General features: G+C 43.0%; 1 protein-coding gene across 4 annotated transcripts in view; it reads left to right on the top strand.

Moving 5' to 3' along the window:
• The window catches only part of LOC114548302 (zinc finger MIZ domain-containing protein 1), a 105,661-nt gene that overhangs the window by 65,983 nt on the left and 23,373 nt on the right, over positions 1-16,305 (top strand). For all 4 annotated transcript variants that reach the window (XM_028568160.1, XM_028568159.1, XM_028568162.1 and 1 more), the window contains 3 exons: positions 2,810-2,929; positions 9,664-9,777; positions 13,446-13,551. In XM_028568160.1, the coding sequence (XP_028423961.1) occupies positions 2,861-2,929; positions 9,664-9,777; positions 13,446-13,551 (289 nt within the window). In that variant the 5' untranslated portion in view covers positions 2,810-2,860. The remainder of the gene's footprint in view (positions 1-2,809; positions 2,930-9,663; positions 9,778-13,445; positions 13,552-16,305) is intronic.

Genomic DNA, 16,305 nt, shown 5'->3' on the forward strand with positions numbered 1-16,305 from the left:
CAGCCTGCATCTCCTCACCCGTTTCGTTTTATTACACCTCCCACTCAATACATATATTTTAGCTCCCTCTTGAATAGGGAAGGAAAGCGGGTCTCCCTCCTCTCCCCTCCCACTCCATCCCACCTCCAATCCCCCCATGTGTCTTTTGTTGTGCAGGAATCCACAGCTCTCAACTTGTTGTGTAACGCCGTAACGCCTGCCGTGCAATTTAGTAAATTAAGCTCAAGTAACGCATGTCTCGGCACCGATTTCCTCTCACACACTTCTGGGGTAACTAGCTGAATCATGGTAAAAAGGTTCACATTAGATAATGGCGCAGAGAAAATAAATGATAACATCTGTAAGATAGAAAAGAGCCTGTAAATAGGGTAAAGGCTCATAATTGCATCTGTTGTCATATCTCCACAGCATCGCGGGTTTAATCTTTAATTTGGCTCTTGTTAGTCATTAAAGATATAACAAAGGAATAGTGTTTAATTAGAACAAGTGAATATCTGAAAATTAAATTAGCCCCCAATGCTGCCATCTCATACTGTTAAAAATGATCATGGGAAGAAAATAAATGTAAATATGTGGACCCAGACTTTACAATGCAGGGAGGTCAGAAGTATCAATACAATGTGTGTTTAACAGAATAAAGCATGGGTGGTGAATGGCAGCCCTGCCTCTTTCTTTCCCCTCATTTTAACTCACTGTTGGAGGTAAGAGGAATGACATCAAGAGAAAAAGAGTGGAGAGAGAGAGCCAAGGGAAGAGAGACAGAGAGAGCAGGTCGACTCGCTCATCAATAACCACAAGGTCAGACAGGCAGTGCCGGGCTGAGTGGGCCCTGTTAGGAAGCAGCAGCTGAGGATTTGTAGAGCTTGTAAAGGCTTAAAGCAATACCGCTCCGCCTTCTTTGTGCCACTAGCCAGGCCTTTGAAGGGCCAGGGAGACACCTGCTGGTGGCTGAGGGGCACGATGGTCCAGGGCCATCCCTCGCCAAGGATCAGCTCACTATCAGCTGGCACAGAGAGGGGACTGAGGGGAGTGTTATAGAAGCAAACACCAGATGGATGTAGCTAAAGAAAGTCAGTGGATGAACATATATCATCGCTTATGGGTAATGCTTTTTTCTCTTGTGTGACATTCAGGATGTCTTAAAAAAAAAAAAAGAGTTTCTTTTTATATGCTAGTACTGGTGGTGTGAATGCATTTTGAATTCATGTATTCAGTGTATTTTAATCTTTTTACACAGAAAGTCGCTTGAAATCAGGATATTAGAGAAGATTAGAGAATGAATATTTTGAGTCAGGATTGTTAAGTCCTGCTCGCAAATGCCTTCGAATTACCACATTTACACCCCAAACTCCTGCCAAGTCATAAAGGTGTTCAAATAGTGAGCCCAGACCTCCCTCAAGTTTCAAATGTCTGTCTATGTGATTTGAAAATGTCAACAAACAAATACTTTCCATCTGCAAAGAGAGTTGGAATGGAAGAACTCTTTTTTTTTTTATGAGCTTTCTAATTTATGGAGAGGAATGCACTAGTTTGCCCTTCTCTCCTCTCAAGTACAGGCATGAGCAGCTCCAATAGGTAGCATAAAAGCTCTTTAGCTGACTAGTGGAGTAGATTACTGGCCCTACTGTTAAATCCAGCTAGAGACCCCTAAGTGAGCATTATCAGTATGGTGCAGCATGCTGCCTCCTCTTTCTCTCCCTTTTTCTCTCTCTCCCTCATCTCACCGGTACTTTGTGCAGTGAAATTTCTCAGTGTGTGATGGTAATGGAGAAAGATGGCGTGGGGGTGGGAGGGGTCTGAGTGATGGGGGCAAGTGTTTGAGTGAGAGATGATGCGCCGCAGGAAGAGATGTCCCTGCAGTAGCAAGAAGGCAAGACTGAGACAGGATGAGATAAAGGAGGAGTTAAGGGGGAGAAGATGGAGGGATACGCTCCCCACCACCACCCATATATGTGCTTGTTGATTCACTCCCCCCTCCACTTGAAGCTGCAGGTCACTATGAGTTATAGCCGACACCCTGAGTGTCATATTTATTTGATGTTGAATGCAACATTAAATCAGACCCCCACGGGCAAAATTGATAACCTTTAATGTAGCTTGTAATACTTTTTAACTTGTGATAATGTTATGTAGCATGTCGGATCCCAGCGCCATTGTTTGCCTTCCGTGAAAAATCATTTCTCTGGAACAAAAAGATAAAGAGAGGAAGAGGTTTTCCATAAGCTGCTACTCCAAAATCAATAGTGCGCTGTAAGTCGTTTTGTTAGAGGAACTCTTGTGTAGCTGGAGAGCGGTGGGAGGAGGAGGGAGAAATGAAATGTAGAGCATGTCTGGGCCCAGAGTACAGATAATTGTTAACCAAAGATTACATAATGGCTAAGTAATGTAAACAGAGAACCACATGCCAAGTTAATGTTCTCACAGGACAGGATGGAAGGGTTTCATGCAGTTTTCTGAGGCGGGCTCTGTCTCTCCACCTCTGTTCATTTTCGCCCCGCGGTGCTTTAAACATGGTCAGACATCCTCTCTAAGCCATCCAGTGTGTCCTCTCCGAAGGTGTATGGCAGTGTTCAGGGGCAACTGCGAGGGCTTGTTAAGGGTGTCACAGGAGCTGAGAGGAATGTCATCCTTTGGGCTCTCTTAGGTGCTTGTCACCTGCCAAATCAATATCTCCCTGCTCAGCTCACACAGCACCACACACTCACAAACACAGATGTACACACTAAACTGCAATATCCTTGTGGTGATGGGATTGGCAGCTTCCCTGGGAAGAGGCGAGCTTTAACGCGTGTCTGTGTTTCTGTTGCAGAACGCTCCAGTTTAATGGCTGGCAGGTAGAGGCCGAAGAGGGACAATCAACATGAACTCGATTCCGTCGATGGACAGACACATACAGCAGACAAATGACCGTCTGCAGTGTATCAAACAGGTGAGTGTTGTGTCAGCTGTCCGAGACAATATACCATATTGGTGTAAGTAGAAGTATAATACAGTTGTCAGACTCAGCTCTACATGTAACATGCACAATATCAAAAATACTGCTTACAAACTAATATAATTACTTTTAATTGAATAATTTGCTTAATTTCAGTCAGCCGCAGGTTGAATTGTTGTGTAAAACAAAGATTACGTACAGCGTTGATATTTTGCATTAGGGCTGTGACCTCGTCATTCCCCACATGGAAGCTCAGCACAGCAGGGAGCGATGGGAATAACTTCCCCTCAAGGAGAACCTAGAATCCGAGGCTACAGGGGGATGCTTGGTGGAGATGGGGCTTTTGTCAGTGTAGTGTCAGGTGAGGGGAGTGGCAGCAGGCATGGCAGCAAAAGACTGAAGGCCTAAGTACAGTGCCATGATGGTGCATTGGATATTATTTCTTCCACAATTTGGTACAGATGTGATGTACCAAATTGTAAGAAGTAATATCCAATGCACAGATTAGAATTGCCAGTGGTTGTTAACATGCATCACATATTCATGTTAACAACCACCGGCAATTCTAATCCGTATGAATCCGGTTTGGGTGATTTCATCTTTTAAATTGAGTTTATTGAGTTTTTATAACCCTTCAAACTGAGGACCTTTCCAACTCATATCTCATATCTCACTGAAAACAAGAAGCATGACCAGGAAGCTGAAACCGGTTTTCTTAGTTACTGACACAAGTTGACATTTTAGGGATATGGAGTTTGCATCAGTGCAATTTATATGGACAGATGTTTAATTTTCATATTTGTGGGACTTCTGGGGATGTTTGGCTAGTAGGAAAGTAGGAAGCTTACACCCCCTTTTCTAAGTTTTTGCCTGTACACACACACACACACACACACACACACACACAGAGACACACACACACGCAACATGGCCAGAATGCGCCCTAGTTTTCCTGTTTGGCCACAGTCAAGTGACTAATCTGTTCACTCTTACTATCAGGACTGTGGTGTGACTCAGGTTACTGACCGGGGTCAAAGAGCGGAGGCTCCCCTCCCTCCCCCATCATCACCCTTCTTTCTTCCTCCACCAGTGCTGACTCCCAGCGAGTCCTTTTGTTCTCATCTCCACACCGTTTACTGCGGGAAGAATCTCTGGCAGAATTAAACAGACATACTTGCGTAACCCCGGGCTACAGGGCTCCTTCCCTTTGATCTCTTTTCTTAACTGACGGCCCATTTTGTTTCTGGGCTGTGTGCTGAGGCCCACCTCCTGAAAAGTACATCAGAGGGCCTTTGGGACAATGTATGGGCCTTGCACTTCAACACAATTGCGGACAAGGCAAATTGTTTTACCCTCGGCAGGGACTTCCCAGCCATTACTGAGAAAGAGACAAGGTGAGGCAGATAGCAAGACAGGGCGAGTGTTTAGGAAGCAAACAGAGGGAAGCCCCTACCGTATGTGTTGAGACAAGCTTTGATGTCCTTGAGTAATAAAGTAGAGAGAGGTAAACACTCAAGCAGTCTGCAGTCTGGTTACCTCCTTCACAGCAGGATATTAAATATTCAATGTCCCCTCCTTCTTTAGTTGTATGGGAGGTGAAATTGGATTCTATTAATGCACTGCATTCCTAATAGCTAATGAATTATTCTGTAAAGGAACAGAACAGGAAAAGGGATTTGAAATCCGTCTAACACAAAAGTGTAAACAATTCAAATGCTGTGGGGTTAAATGTATTAATCCCCGCAAGGCAAAAATTTAAACAAACACATCCCAATGTTAGCGGCCGGGGAAGCAGCACATGGGTAAACATGCCAATTAGAGAGATCCATGGCATACAAGGAGGCCTCCAGTCCATCTAATAAATGGTTAAGCGCCGGGTCATTTCAAACCAACCAGTAAGAGCCAGCACCCTGCTAATAGAGGCAGCTTTGTGCCGCAGACAATCAGGGTTTGGAAGACCCGCATAATAAATACCATTTATGTCCTGCCAATTAGACTAGCAGTGAGCCCATTCAGCCGGCCGTCTATTCTCCTCCCGCACACAAAGATGATCATCAGGGGAGATCAGAACAATTAACTCACTATCTTCTCCCCCTGCTCCCCATTGTCCAATATCCAAGCCATTAAAATAATTAAGGAAATATTGTAAACCAATCCAGCTGTTTGCTTTAATTGAAAGTGTGCACATGCTGAAATTTGGCATCTCGAAGGCAGTACAGACGTGGAGCAGGAATATAAATGAAGCCTCCTCCATTGTGTTGTTGTTTTCTGGAAGATGTGACATGTCTGTCTGAATACTCCCAGCCAGAGCAGCGGACAGGGGAACAAATTGATTTTGTTGCTCAAATGATAAATTACTGCTGAGCATGATGATAAAGTAGAGGAAATTGGAATCTGTCAGTCCGATTGAATCACGGGTTGAAAGTTAAATCAGAAATCATTACGGTGGTAATTTTTAAATTACTGTCCTGTTGTGAAATCGCAATAATGTGATTTATAAACAAAAACTTTACCAAACACTTCATAAACTATTAAAACATGGTTATTTTTTCACCTCAATACACTAATTTTGATATCTAAAATCTGTAAATGTGTTGTCTGCATTGTTTGACATTAGTGTTAAGAAAGTAAGAAAAGTAAGAGTAAAGTAAGAGTAAGAAAGTAGGTGAATAATTACTACTAAATAAACAGTAGTGGTTAATGACGGAGGAATTGCAATAGCCAATTTTCACTAATTTTGGACATTTCAAAGCTTAATTGATCAATCAAAAAAGAATCAGCAGATTAATCAATACTGAAATATTTGTTGCCCCGACTTTTTATTTAGTACGGAAAAGGTAAACAACACAGATAGTGTTTGTTTTCTTATGTGTGCAGGTGGTGCTAAATACCTCAAGGGAACAACTTTTAACAGCAAAATAAATACATTCACTTGTTTAACCTCCAAACAGACGAGGATGTTTTAAAAAAGATACATAAAAACAGTTATCTGATTTCACCGCCAAACACAGGTTCTCACTGGCAGTTTGTTTTCCTCTCGCGTCCTCAAATTGCACACTTTGGGGAACATGGGCTCCGTGATACTGCTGCTATCTATTTCAGAGAGCGTATTTTTTTCCTTCACTGTGGGGAAGCCAGTTTGCTGTCAGCCTCTCCACTCAGTGATTCGTACAGGGGTTTGGTGGAAACTATGAACTCTCCTCTCGTGGCAGGAGCACTTCCTCAAACTGTATGCGTCAATAAATCAAAATAATCTGGAAGACAACCCTCTCTGTACTGCTGCTGCACTGGCTATGCAGCTGTTTCTGTCTGTCACTGTGTTCTTTCCAGGGTTAATTGTCTCTATTAATATGTTTTCAGTGCTCTGGGGCGTCGCTTAATAACAACAGCAGCATAACCAAAAGCTGTGATTTTGAAATGGAAGCGAGTCTTTGCCAGTTCGCATGCGCTGTCACATTCAGTTTAGCTGCAGATGTGCAGATCATGTTGTTTCCAGACGTGACTACAGAGGATGATTGTATCTGAAGAAAGCTGTATTCTCAGGACACTGCGAGTCCTGTACGTCTTTGTTTTCCTCAAACTGAGCCGAGCTTTTACTGGAGTGTAAATGTTGGAGGATCATTCTCACCCAGGGGACGAGGATAGGGGGGAGTGAGGGGTCTCTTGGCCACTAGTTTAGGTTTGATTGGTGGGTTTTGGCCGGAGTAAGGGGAACATCTGTGGTGTGGCAGTGCCAAGCTCTCTATGTGACAGCCACACTGGTGGGACCAATTGTTCTGAGTGCAAAGAACAGTAATCACTTCAAGCCCGAGTGTTGGTGGTGTGTTTTTTTCCCCCTCCCCTCTACATATTCTCTCTCCTCCCCCTTTCCATCCTTGGTGCGCTGATTGCGTGTGTTGTCTAGCTTCCAGACTCATCTAAATTTAGCATCTGTGGATGCGTGTTTCTCCAGGAGACTCTATCCACGAGTAGAATTTACATACTCAGCAACCCCAACACGTCTCGTCCTAGTCTCCCAAAACAAAGACACGTAGGAAGAGTGGGGAACAGTCTCGGACAGAGCATAAAACAAACAAGACTGGTTTCATCCGGCCCCTTGTCAAACACCAGCTTTGTAAATTGATATGAAAGCTGCCTTATCAAATCCTGACCTCTGCTGCCCCCTAAAGAACAAACAAGCAAAAAGCACTGCGATGTAGTGACTTTACTGCTGTCACTTCCTCTTCTCCTTTTCTCCCTGACAGTGAAATCAAAGCACGCAGACTTGTTAAGAAGGCAGCCATTCACTTTAAGCTGACAAACCTCTCTATTTACCTTTGATGCCATGGAGTGGGAGTCCATTTGTTCGGGGTTTGTACAAGTGCACTGCAAAGGCTTGTGCGCATTATCTCTCCAAATGTAAAAGATTAGTGCCGAGTGGAGGTGGTGTGTCTGCTCTTCTATGTATAAAGTGAGTCATATTAAGGTTTGAAAGCTTTCAGAGAAGAATGACTGATAGGGAGTCCAGTTGGGCGACCCAGAATGGCACATTTTTGCAGTTTATTTTGCTGCTACACAGCACGACAGACAACAGGGGTAGTGAGCGGGCTGCTGGCTCCAGTTGGGGAATGAATGCCATAAAGGGAGTACCTGTAGGTCAAGGAGTCTGTTGTCAGATAAAGTCACAGTACAGCTCAGGGCCGGCTGGTGAAATAAGGGCTTCCTCTGCTATGCATGCAGCCATACAGGGAGATTTATTGCACACAGTGGCAAGGCAGTGCTACAGAAACCTGGGGAGAGTGAAGCAGCAGCATGACTCTAATGGGGATATACCCCTTTAGCCTGTGCATTAATACTTTAAACCTACAACACAAGTAATCTAAAGTGTAAAAAGATACATTTTGGGAAATGTGGTCGTAAAAATGCTGCCAATGTGAGTGCTTTTAATTATTCATTATGTTTATGGCGTGGCCCCTGTTGTAGTGACAAGGGAATTTCTCTCTCACAATCCATCTGTCAGTTTTCCACCTTTTATCCAAGGTTCGGGAAGGCAGCAAACTAAGTCCAATCCTATCCTCCACATGTGTTTCTACATCCTTCAGATGTAGATATAGAAGTCATTTAGTTTATTTTTAAAAGTAGGTGTAAGAACCTTTCATTAAAGGAAACTGAATGTTTGGAGATGAACAAATGTATTTTGTATTTAAATTGTAGTTTGTCGATAAGTATTCGTGTTTAATACCTAATGACTAAATTGCCAATTCACAACTTTTAATAAAGCAGACCAGGACTAATATGTATTCAGTATGTATCCACTGCCTTAACATCTTCCATCCATCTTCGTCCGCTTATCCGGTGTCGGGTCGCGGGGGGAGCAGCTCCAGCAGGGGACCCCAAACTTCCCATTCCCGAGCAACATTAACCAGCTCCGACTGGGGGATCCCGAGGCGTTCCCAGGCCAGGGTGGAGATATAATCCCTCCACCTAGTCCTGGGTCTTCCCCGAGGCCTCCTCCCAGCTGGACGTGCCTGGAATACCTCCCTAGGGAGGCGCCCAGGGGGCATCCTTACCAGATGCCCGAACCACCTCAACTGGCTCCTTTCGACGCAAAGGAGCAGCGGCTCTACTCCGAGCTCCTCACGGATGACTGAGCTTCTCACCCTATCTCTAAGGGAGACGCCAGCCACCCTCCTGAGGAAACCCATTTCGGCCGCTTGTACCCTGGATCTCGTTCTTTCGGTCATGACCCAGCCTTCATGACCATAGGTGAGGGTAGGAATGAAAACTAACCGGTAGATCGAGAGCTTTGCCTTCTGGCTCAGCTCTCTTTTCGTCACAACGGTGCGATAGATTGAATGTAATACCGCACCCGCTGCGCCGATTCTCCGACCAATCTCCCGCTCCATTTTCCCCCTCACTCGCGAACAAAACCCCAAGGTACTTGAACTCCTTCACTTGGGGTAAGGACTCATTCCCTACCTGGAGAAGGCATTCCATCGGTTTCCTGCTGAGAACCATGGCCTCCGATTTAAAGGTGCTGATCCTCATCCCAACCGCTTCACTCTCGGCTGCGAACCGATCCAGTGAGTGCTGAAGGTCGCAGACCGATGATGCCATCAGGACCACATCATCTGCAAAGAGCAGCGATAAGATCCCCAGCCCACCGAACTGTAACCCCTCCCCGCCCCGACTACGCCTCGATATCCTGTCCATAAATGTTACAAACAGGATTTGTTGCAAAGTGCAGCCCTGGCGGAGGCCAACCCTCACCTGAAACGAGTCCGACTTACTGCCAAGAACCCGGACACAGCTCTCACTTTGGTCGTACAGAGATTGGATGGCCCTGAGTAGAGACCCCCTCACCCCATACTCCCGCAGCACCTCCCACAGTATCTCCCGGGGGACCCGGTCATACGCCTTCTCCAGATCCACAAAACACATGTAGACCGGTTGGGCATACTCCCAGGCTCCCTCCAGGATCTTTGCGAGAGTGAAGAGCTGGTCCGTTGTTCCACGACCAGGACGGAATCCGCATTGTTCCTCCTCAACCCGAGGTTCGACTATCGGCCGAACCCTCCTTTCCAGCACCTTAACATCTTGATATAGTATATTGATCCATTTTACTTACCAATAAATCAATAAATGAGTAACTTGATATAAAAAAAATCTCTATTCTGCTTTGTAGTGATCCTTGAATGTTCTTGGACTCTAACATATTCCTCTATCTTTCCCTATATTTTCCCTTACAGCACTTACAAAATCCAGCAAATTTCCAAACAGCAGCAACCGAGTTGCTGGACTGGTGTGGTGACCCCCGAGCCTTCCAGCGCCCCTTCGAGCAAAGCCTGATGGGATGCCTAACGGTAAGTCGCCACTCATGACCTGGTTTTGCGTTCTCATACTTGGAGGTTCAAGGACAATGAAAAGGCAGCTAAAACAAATGCTGCATTGGCTCTTTCCGTATCTCCCTCAGGGTTACGAGGGAACTAATGTTTAGCTGCCTGATCTTCACTGAGGTCACTGAAAAATAAAAAGTATTTCATCTTGTAGAAACTACTGAGATTCAGTCACCTTTCAGTGACTTCAGTTACAGTTTGTACTGTGGCTCATGAGATCGGCACACTGGAACACAAAAGGAAAGCAATAACGTCCTCAAACCACAAAGCAATCAGTGCTTATCAGAAAATACAGTTACAAAGCCCTTAATTCCCTTACTTCAATGTCTAGGGGCTTTTGATTAATTCAGTTATTAGTATCCCATGGCATTTGGGAAAAACTCTTGACTGTTTTGAGACGTATACTGTAAACAAAGAATGATTTGGCCAAAATGAATCCGAGTAATCACAATCTTACACTAAACTGTTCGAAAGATGTAAATACTCACTTGTTGCCTAAAGAATCCTTTACACTTTATCATGTTCAATGTACATTTAAAGGGAATACTCCACCAAAAATCTATGATGATGTATGATTATTGATTTAAGAGAAAAAGTCAAATATCTTTGACTGTATTATTGCATGTCTCAGAGAGCATTCTCACTTACAGTTGGGTCCACATAAAACCTTCCTTAGCAATTGTAGAATTTAGCAAATCAAGCAAAACAATAATAAAATTTTTCACAACAACCTGTTTCACAGCCTGAATATGTAAACTCTCACTCTCTCTCTCTCTCTCTCTCTCTTTCTCTCTCTCTCTCTCTCTCTCTCTCTCTCTCTCTCTCTCTCTCTCTCTCTCTGTTTTCTGATGCTTTTTAAGACATTTTCCTGATGCCTTTTTTGAAACTTTTGACTCTAAGTGTCACAGTCGACAAATCTGCCGCGTAATTACAGTTTAAACAGTTTCCTGTCTTTCTGGTTTGGCCCACAACTATTTATTGTAAACCTTAATTTTTATGCGGGCTGGTTCAAAGTTTGCAACCCTAAAAGGTGGTACTGAAACGTTTGCTGCTTTCTCTATGAAGGTCAGAATCTTGGAATTACAGCAGTTACAATGGATTCCAAAATGTCCATAAAAACTTTTCAAACCATTCCTAATTAAGTACTTCAAACCTACAGGGGGTGAATATTTGATATTTTTTTCATGGATTTTTAGAAATATTTCTTCAATTAAAAAAAACTCTTCCGGTGTCCCGGATAGCTCAGTTGGTAGAGCAGGCGCACATATGTAGAGGTTTATACATCGACGCAGAAGGTCCAGGGTTCGAGTCCGACCTGTGAGTCCTCTGTGTCGAACCCCCTTTCTCTCCCCCATTTCATAGCTGTCCTATCCATTAAAGGTGAAAATGCCCCAAAAAAAAATAATAAAAAAAGTATACTGTGTCAATGCAGACAGGAGAGTTACCAAATTAAGAGATGGCTGTCTGTCTTCTGGAAATGTTGGGCCAAGAGCCAGAACAGATAGTTAGGTAGAACAATGGATGGACAGCGGATGTGTCACTCACCTGTCACCTTGGGCCATTCTGTGCTTTAACTTGCTCATTTCCATACCGCCTCCAGCAGTAGATAAGAGATACATATAGCTCCTGTTGGGTGCAATTTGTAACCCCGCCGAGCCAGCATGGCTATAGCGAGCAAAAGAACCCGAGAGATTTGTACTTGAGCACCACAGTGAAACCGCTCTGACACATCCCTCCATTTAAGTGATTGTGTTACTGCTTTAATGTGCTGCAGCAGGTGCCTTTTCCTCCATTTTGCCAATTCAATTTGTTTCCTGCCGTGAAAATCTCAAAGCTTTTCCTTTTAGTTTATGGGTTGTATAGACCTTAGCCTGAACCACACTGTGAGGGAGCACAGACAGTCTGATGTGATTGTGAAATTACTCAGACTGTAATGGTAAACACTTCACCCTGTTGCCTGCATTTTTTGTATCTCACTGCTGCCTCAGTGTTGGCATGTGGTGATATCAGACAGGTGGCTACACCGCAAAAAAAAAAAAAAAAAAAAAAAAAAACGGTTTGTACATTGCAAACAAATTTGCTATGTACCGTATAGTCTGCCAACGGGGTAAGCAAAAAATTACTTTCTTAGAAAATACCCGAAAGATCAGGCCACTATTAAACACATCCAAACTTAAAAACATTTCAAGGAAAAGGGTGCATAAAAAACAAGATTATTTATCTTTGTAATCATCCTAATGTGGAAGACAATCCACCACCAACACTCCACTGACTTTACAATTTAAGTGCTGAAATTAGAACTACTTGTTGTAACTTCTTACACTAAAATTACCATTTAGCAAATTGTCCCTCTCTTAGACTCTAATTAGACAGCCTATACTCGTATATCTTCTTCTTAATGGAGGATTCCTATAAATAAAGGCCAGATATACATACTCTGTTTTGGTGTCACGTCAAGACTATACTTACAGGAGATAATGATATGGTGCAGGGAGCAGTGTTCAGCTGTGCTACCTCAGGGCTTGTCTTGAACTTCTATGAAAACCAGGCAGGGAGAAGAATCTGTCTCTAGTGAGGCATGTTGGTCCACACAGGCCTTAGTATGTCCTAAAGGTCTTAACATCTTGAGCGGGTCTCTTTGAGCTGATAATGGCAATGGTAAATCAAAGCAACATGTGCCACATAAGGGTGATTTACATCACCTCCTGTGGCATGTGGATGTTTCTCTTAATGTTTCCTCTCAGTGGGCATCGCAGCACCGGAGGCCACATTTTGTCCACCGACTCATATGGAACTGATAAACTTGTAATGACTTTATCCTTTAAGTTGAACTGGAGGATGCTGCCAAACTTCATTCTTCTGTGACAGCCAGAATCTGGGAAAATGTTGGGACAAAATATTCCTTTTGATGAATGAATAGTCCTTTGATGAGTTTATACTGCTCCCATTTCAGAGCAGTATAATCACTTCGGTCATGAGATTATGTTTCCATTCCTGTTTATTTGTCTTTTTTAATTAATTCTTGTTAGTTAGCAGGATATCTCCAAAACGTATTAAATTAAATTTGATGGCATTTTGTTACTATTTTTTCATCAACTTCTGCATTTGAATGAACTTATATATATATATTTATATATATATATATACTATATATATATATATATATATATATATATATATATATATATATATATATATATATATATATATATATATATATATATATATATAGGTTCATTCAATCTATATATATATAGCACTTTCTACTTGTCTCTTTTGTTAAGATGAGAATAGAATAGAATAGGAGGATAAAAAATATCAATTGAGTTACTAAACGCTCCAAAAACCTAAATGTTTTTTCTGTCTATTCATTTATCCACAAATCAAAAATGCATTCATTGACGTCTTGTCTTTATTTTTTTATCTATATGTGGCCTTACAGTATGATACAGTAGTATTTACGTGACGTCAGAGTTTTTCCCAAGAAATACAGTATCTATCTTTTAAGAAAATGCTTTATCTTAAGTCCCTGTATCATTTAGTTATTTCCTCAGTAGGAATGAACCTCACACAATAATGGAATAGAATATGTGACATTATCCTGACTGAGTGCTGCATGCTGTCCTTGTGTTCAGGTGGTCAGCCGCGTAGCAGCACAGCAGGGCTACGACTTGGACCTGGGCTACCGGCTCCTGGCCGTGTGCGCTGCCAACAGGGACAAGTTCACTCCAAAATCAGCAGGTAAGACCAGAGTTTTCTCAACCGCCGTCTCAGGCCATCTGGCCATGCTGGCCTGTTTGAGCTCAAAGTTCCTGCCTGCATTCTTGGCAGCGTTTCATGATACCCACCCATTTCTACTAGACTGTTTAAGATCCTGATACTCCAGAAAAGCACTCTTAACCGAATTGTGTTGGAGAGCAAGTATCGGAATCTTGCAAAGACTCAAAGGGGAAAAAATGATGATCTTAGATTATTTTATGGCTCTCTGCTTAATACAGTAAATAGTCCAACCATCTTTTTCTTTTGTTTTCCACAAAAATAGTAACGCAAAATACCTTTCCCTTTGCCCTCTAATATCTGCATAAACTTTGTCTTCTTCATTTTGGATCTCATTTCCAAACTTTATCACAGCATGGAGAACTACAGCTACAGTTTCTTCTCTGGAGATTTAAGACAAAGTGCGTACAGCAGAAAACGCCATTTCTCATACGCGACAAAAAAACGACTTTATCAGTGACAATGAGTTCCTGTTTTCACAACGCACTGTCATCTTGATACAGTGATGGATTATTGGGACAGATGTATACTGCTAAATGTTGTTATCAAGCTGGCGAAAAAAATCATGCTGAAGCACGACGGGAATGAAGATGTATCGGCTGTCAGCAGCTCGGAAGATAACAGGAATATTTTGTGCTCCTTTACACTTTTTGATTTGTGGGTTCCACCTGTCTTGGGTTATGAGGAAAGTGGGGTTGTGCAGTTGCTTCTGTGTGCTCGGCCTCTCTGCTGAGCCATCTTAAGTCTACTAGGACATGAAAGTCAGAGCCACATATTGTTTGAATTTTCACTTGTGTTTGGCTTTTCTGATTTACGGCGTCCATGGTTTTATATGTGGTAATATGAGGCTTCAAATCACACAATGTCAATCTTATGTTAGCCACGAGAGGGGAATCATTTTCTGCCTGCAATTAACTTATACTGCCAAATGTTGTAATTCTACTTAATGCTAAATCAAATCTCAGGCCCTACTTGATGGGCTTAGATAAGATTGCCAATTGATTCTCTGTCTGAATAATTCCCTGCAACAGTAGTCATTTGGAAACCAGCAAGTACTCCAGTCTAGGCAGCATCCCAAAGTGCATTTCATGGACAATTATATACCTGTATGCATGGATATTTTGAGAGGCCTGTAGAAAGAGAGAGAGAGAGAGAGAGAGAGAGAGAGAGAGAGAGAGAGTCAATGGAAACCACTAAGGAGCCATTCTCCTGCAAAGCTCCCACAAGCTCTTTGGAGTGGAGGCCTCAGTCGAGGAGGTTGTTAAAGCGGAGAGAAAGCCCTCTCTGGCAGCCAAGGGAGAAGGCTCTTAAACGACACTCCCACAGGGCCCCAGGGGCTGGACCCACTCCCCAATGTCCTGCGGGGGCCGTTGCCGAGTGACGGGGGAAGGGAGTGAGTCACATGAAGGGGCCAGGATGGCGGCAGCAGGTCAGCCATCCAACAGGAGATACAGAGGAGTTAGTGTCTGCCGTTCACTGAGGAACAAATCTGAGAAGCTAGATCAAGTCTGTGTAGAGAGGACATAACATGAGGTGAATTTGATGTTTAATTGAATACAGCATCCTGTGCGTAATGTTCTTGTAGCAATTATTTGTTTAGCTAAATCTGTCACAATTTTCCTGGATGTGATACAATTTATTTTAGATTTTTTTTTTTTTTTCATTAACACGACAGTCTGCCATTTGTTGCATAACAAGCTTTTTTTATTGTTCTGGATACAGACAGCTTGAAACTGTTCCACCTTATGTTTGTTGCTTATCTCTGTTCACAAAGGGGCTTGTGTAGCCCAAAGCCTGGGAGTTTCCTCAAAATGAATAAGCAGAAAACAGTGTGCAGGGAGCATTTGAAGCCAAATCTTTACTCTCATAACCTCTGGCCTGCACAGTCACATCTTGTAATCTGCTCTGAAAATCTATGTTCAAAGTGGACAGGAGGGGGCAAGATCTCTGGTAGTTACGAGCGGGGCTATCTGCCACAGAGGACGTTAGGTCAGTAACTGTGCTAACAAGCTAATAAGTAAATCAGATTTGGTGTCCCGTTTTAACCAGGCCTACCTTGTCTTGGCTCTGACACGCGGCGTGGTCGAGCTATTACATTGCTGTTGTGTCATCTAAAGTCCTCTCCAGAACATGGGAGAACATTGAGGGGGAAATTGCGCTGAGGGGAGGGCAGAGCTGATTTCAACAGTAGGAAATCAATGTTCACAGTAAACTTAAAGCTGAAGCAGGTTGTAGCTTTGACAAATGTATTCATCATGTAATGCCTCCAACAGTTTAAGACATTCGTTTGTTAATTTACTTTGTAAGAAAAAGCTTAAAAGGGCAAAAAGTAGACCTTGATCCTAATAACACCTACAAAATGTATCTTCTCGCCTGAGGAAAACTTCATTATAACCTCCTATTGATTTTATAAGTCAGCATATCTACCTGAATTATAGCAAAGTCAGCAGTTTAGAGGTTTAGATGTTGACTCTACACACGGTGTGATTTAGTGAAATGTGCTCTTTAATAGATGTACTCAGGGGGATTGGCCAGTTGTAGTCCTTTTGCCTTTTTGCAAGCGGCCCACAATGCTGGGGGAGGGGCGTCTGTCTGCTCATAGTGACCTCTTTGTGAATGAGATTAGCCTGCTCTATTAATCTGTGATTACTTGGACTGTCTTACCGCAGGGCGAAGCATTGCACGTGGAGCGAGTGGCAACATCAAAGCAGGGAGATC

This window comes from Perca flavescens, chromosome 21 (assembly GCF_004354835.1).
Source record: "Perca flavescens isolate YP-PL-M2 chromosome 21, PFLA_1.0, whole genome shotgun sequence".
Lineage (NCBI taxonomy): Eukaryota > Metazoa > Chordata > Actinopteri > Perciformes > Percidae > Perca > Perca flavescens.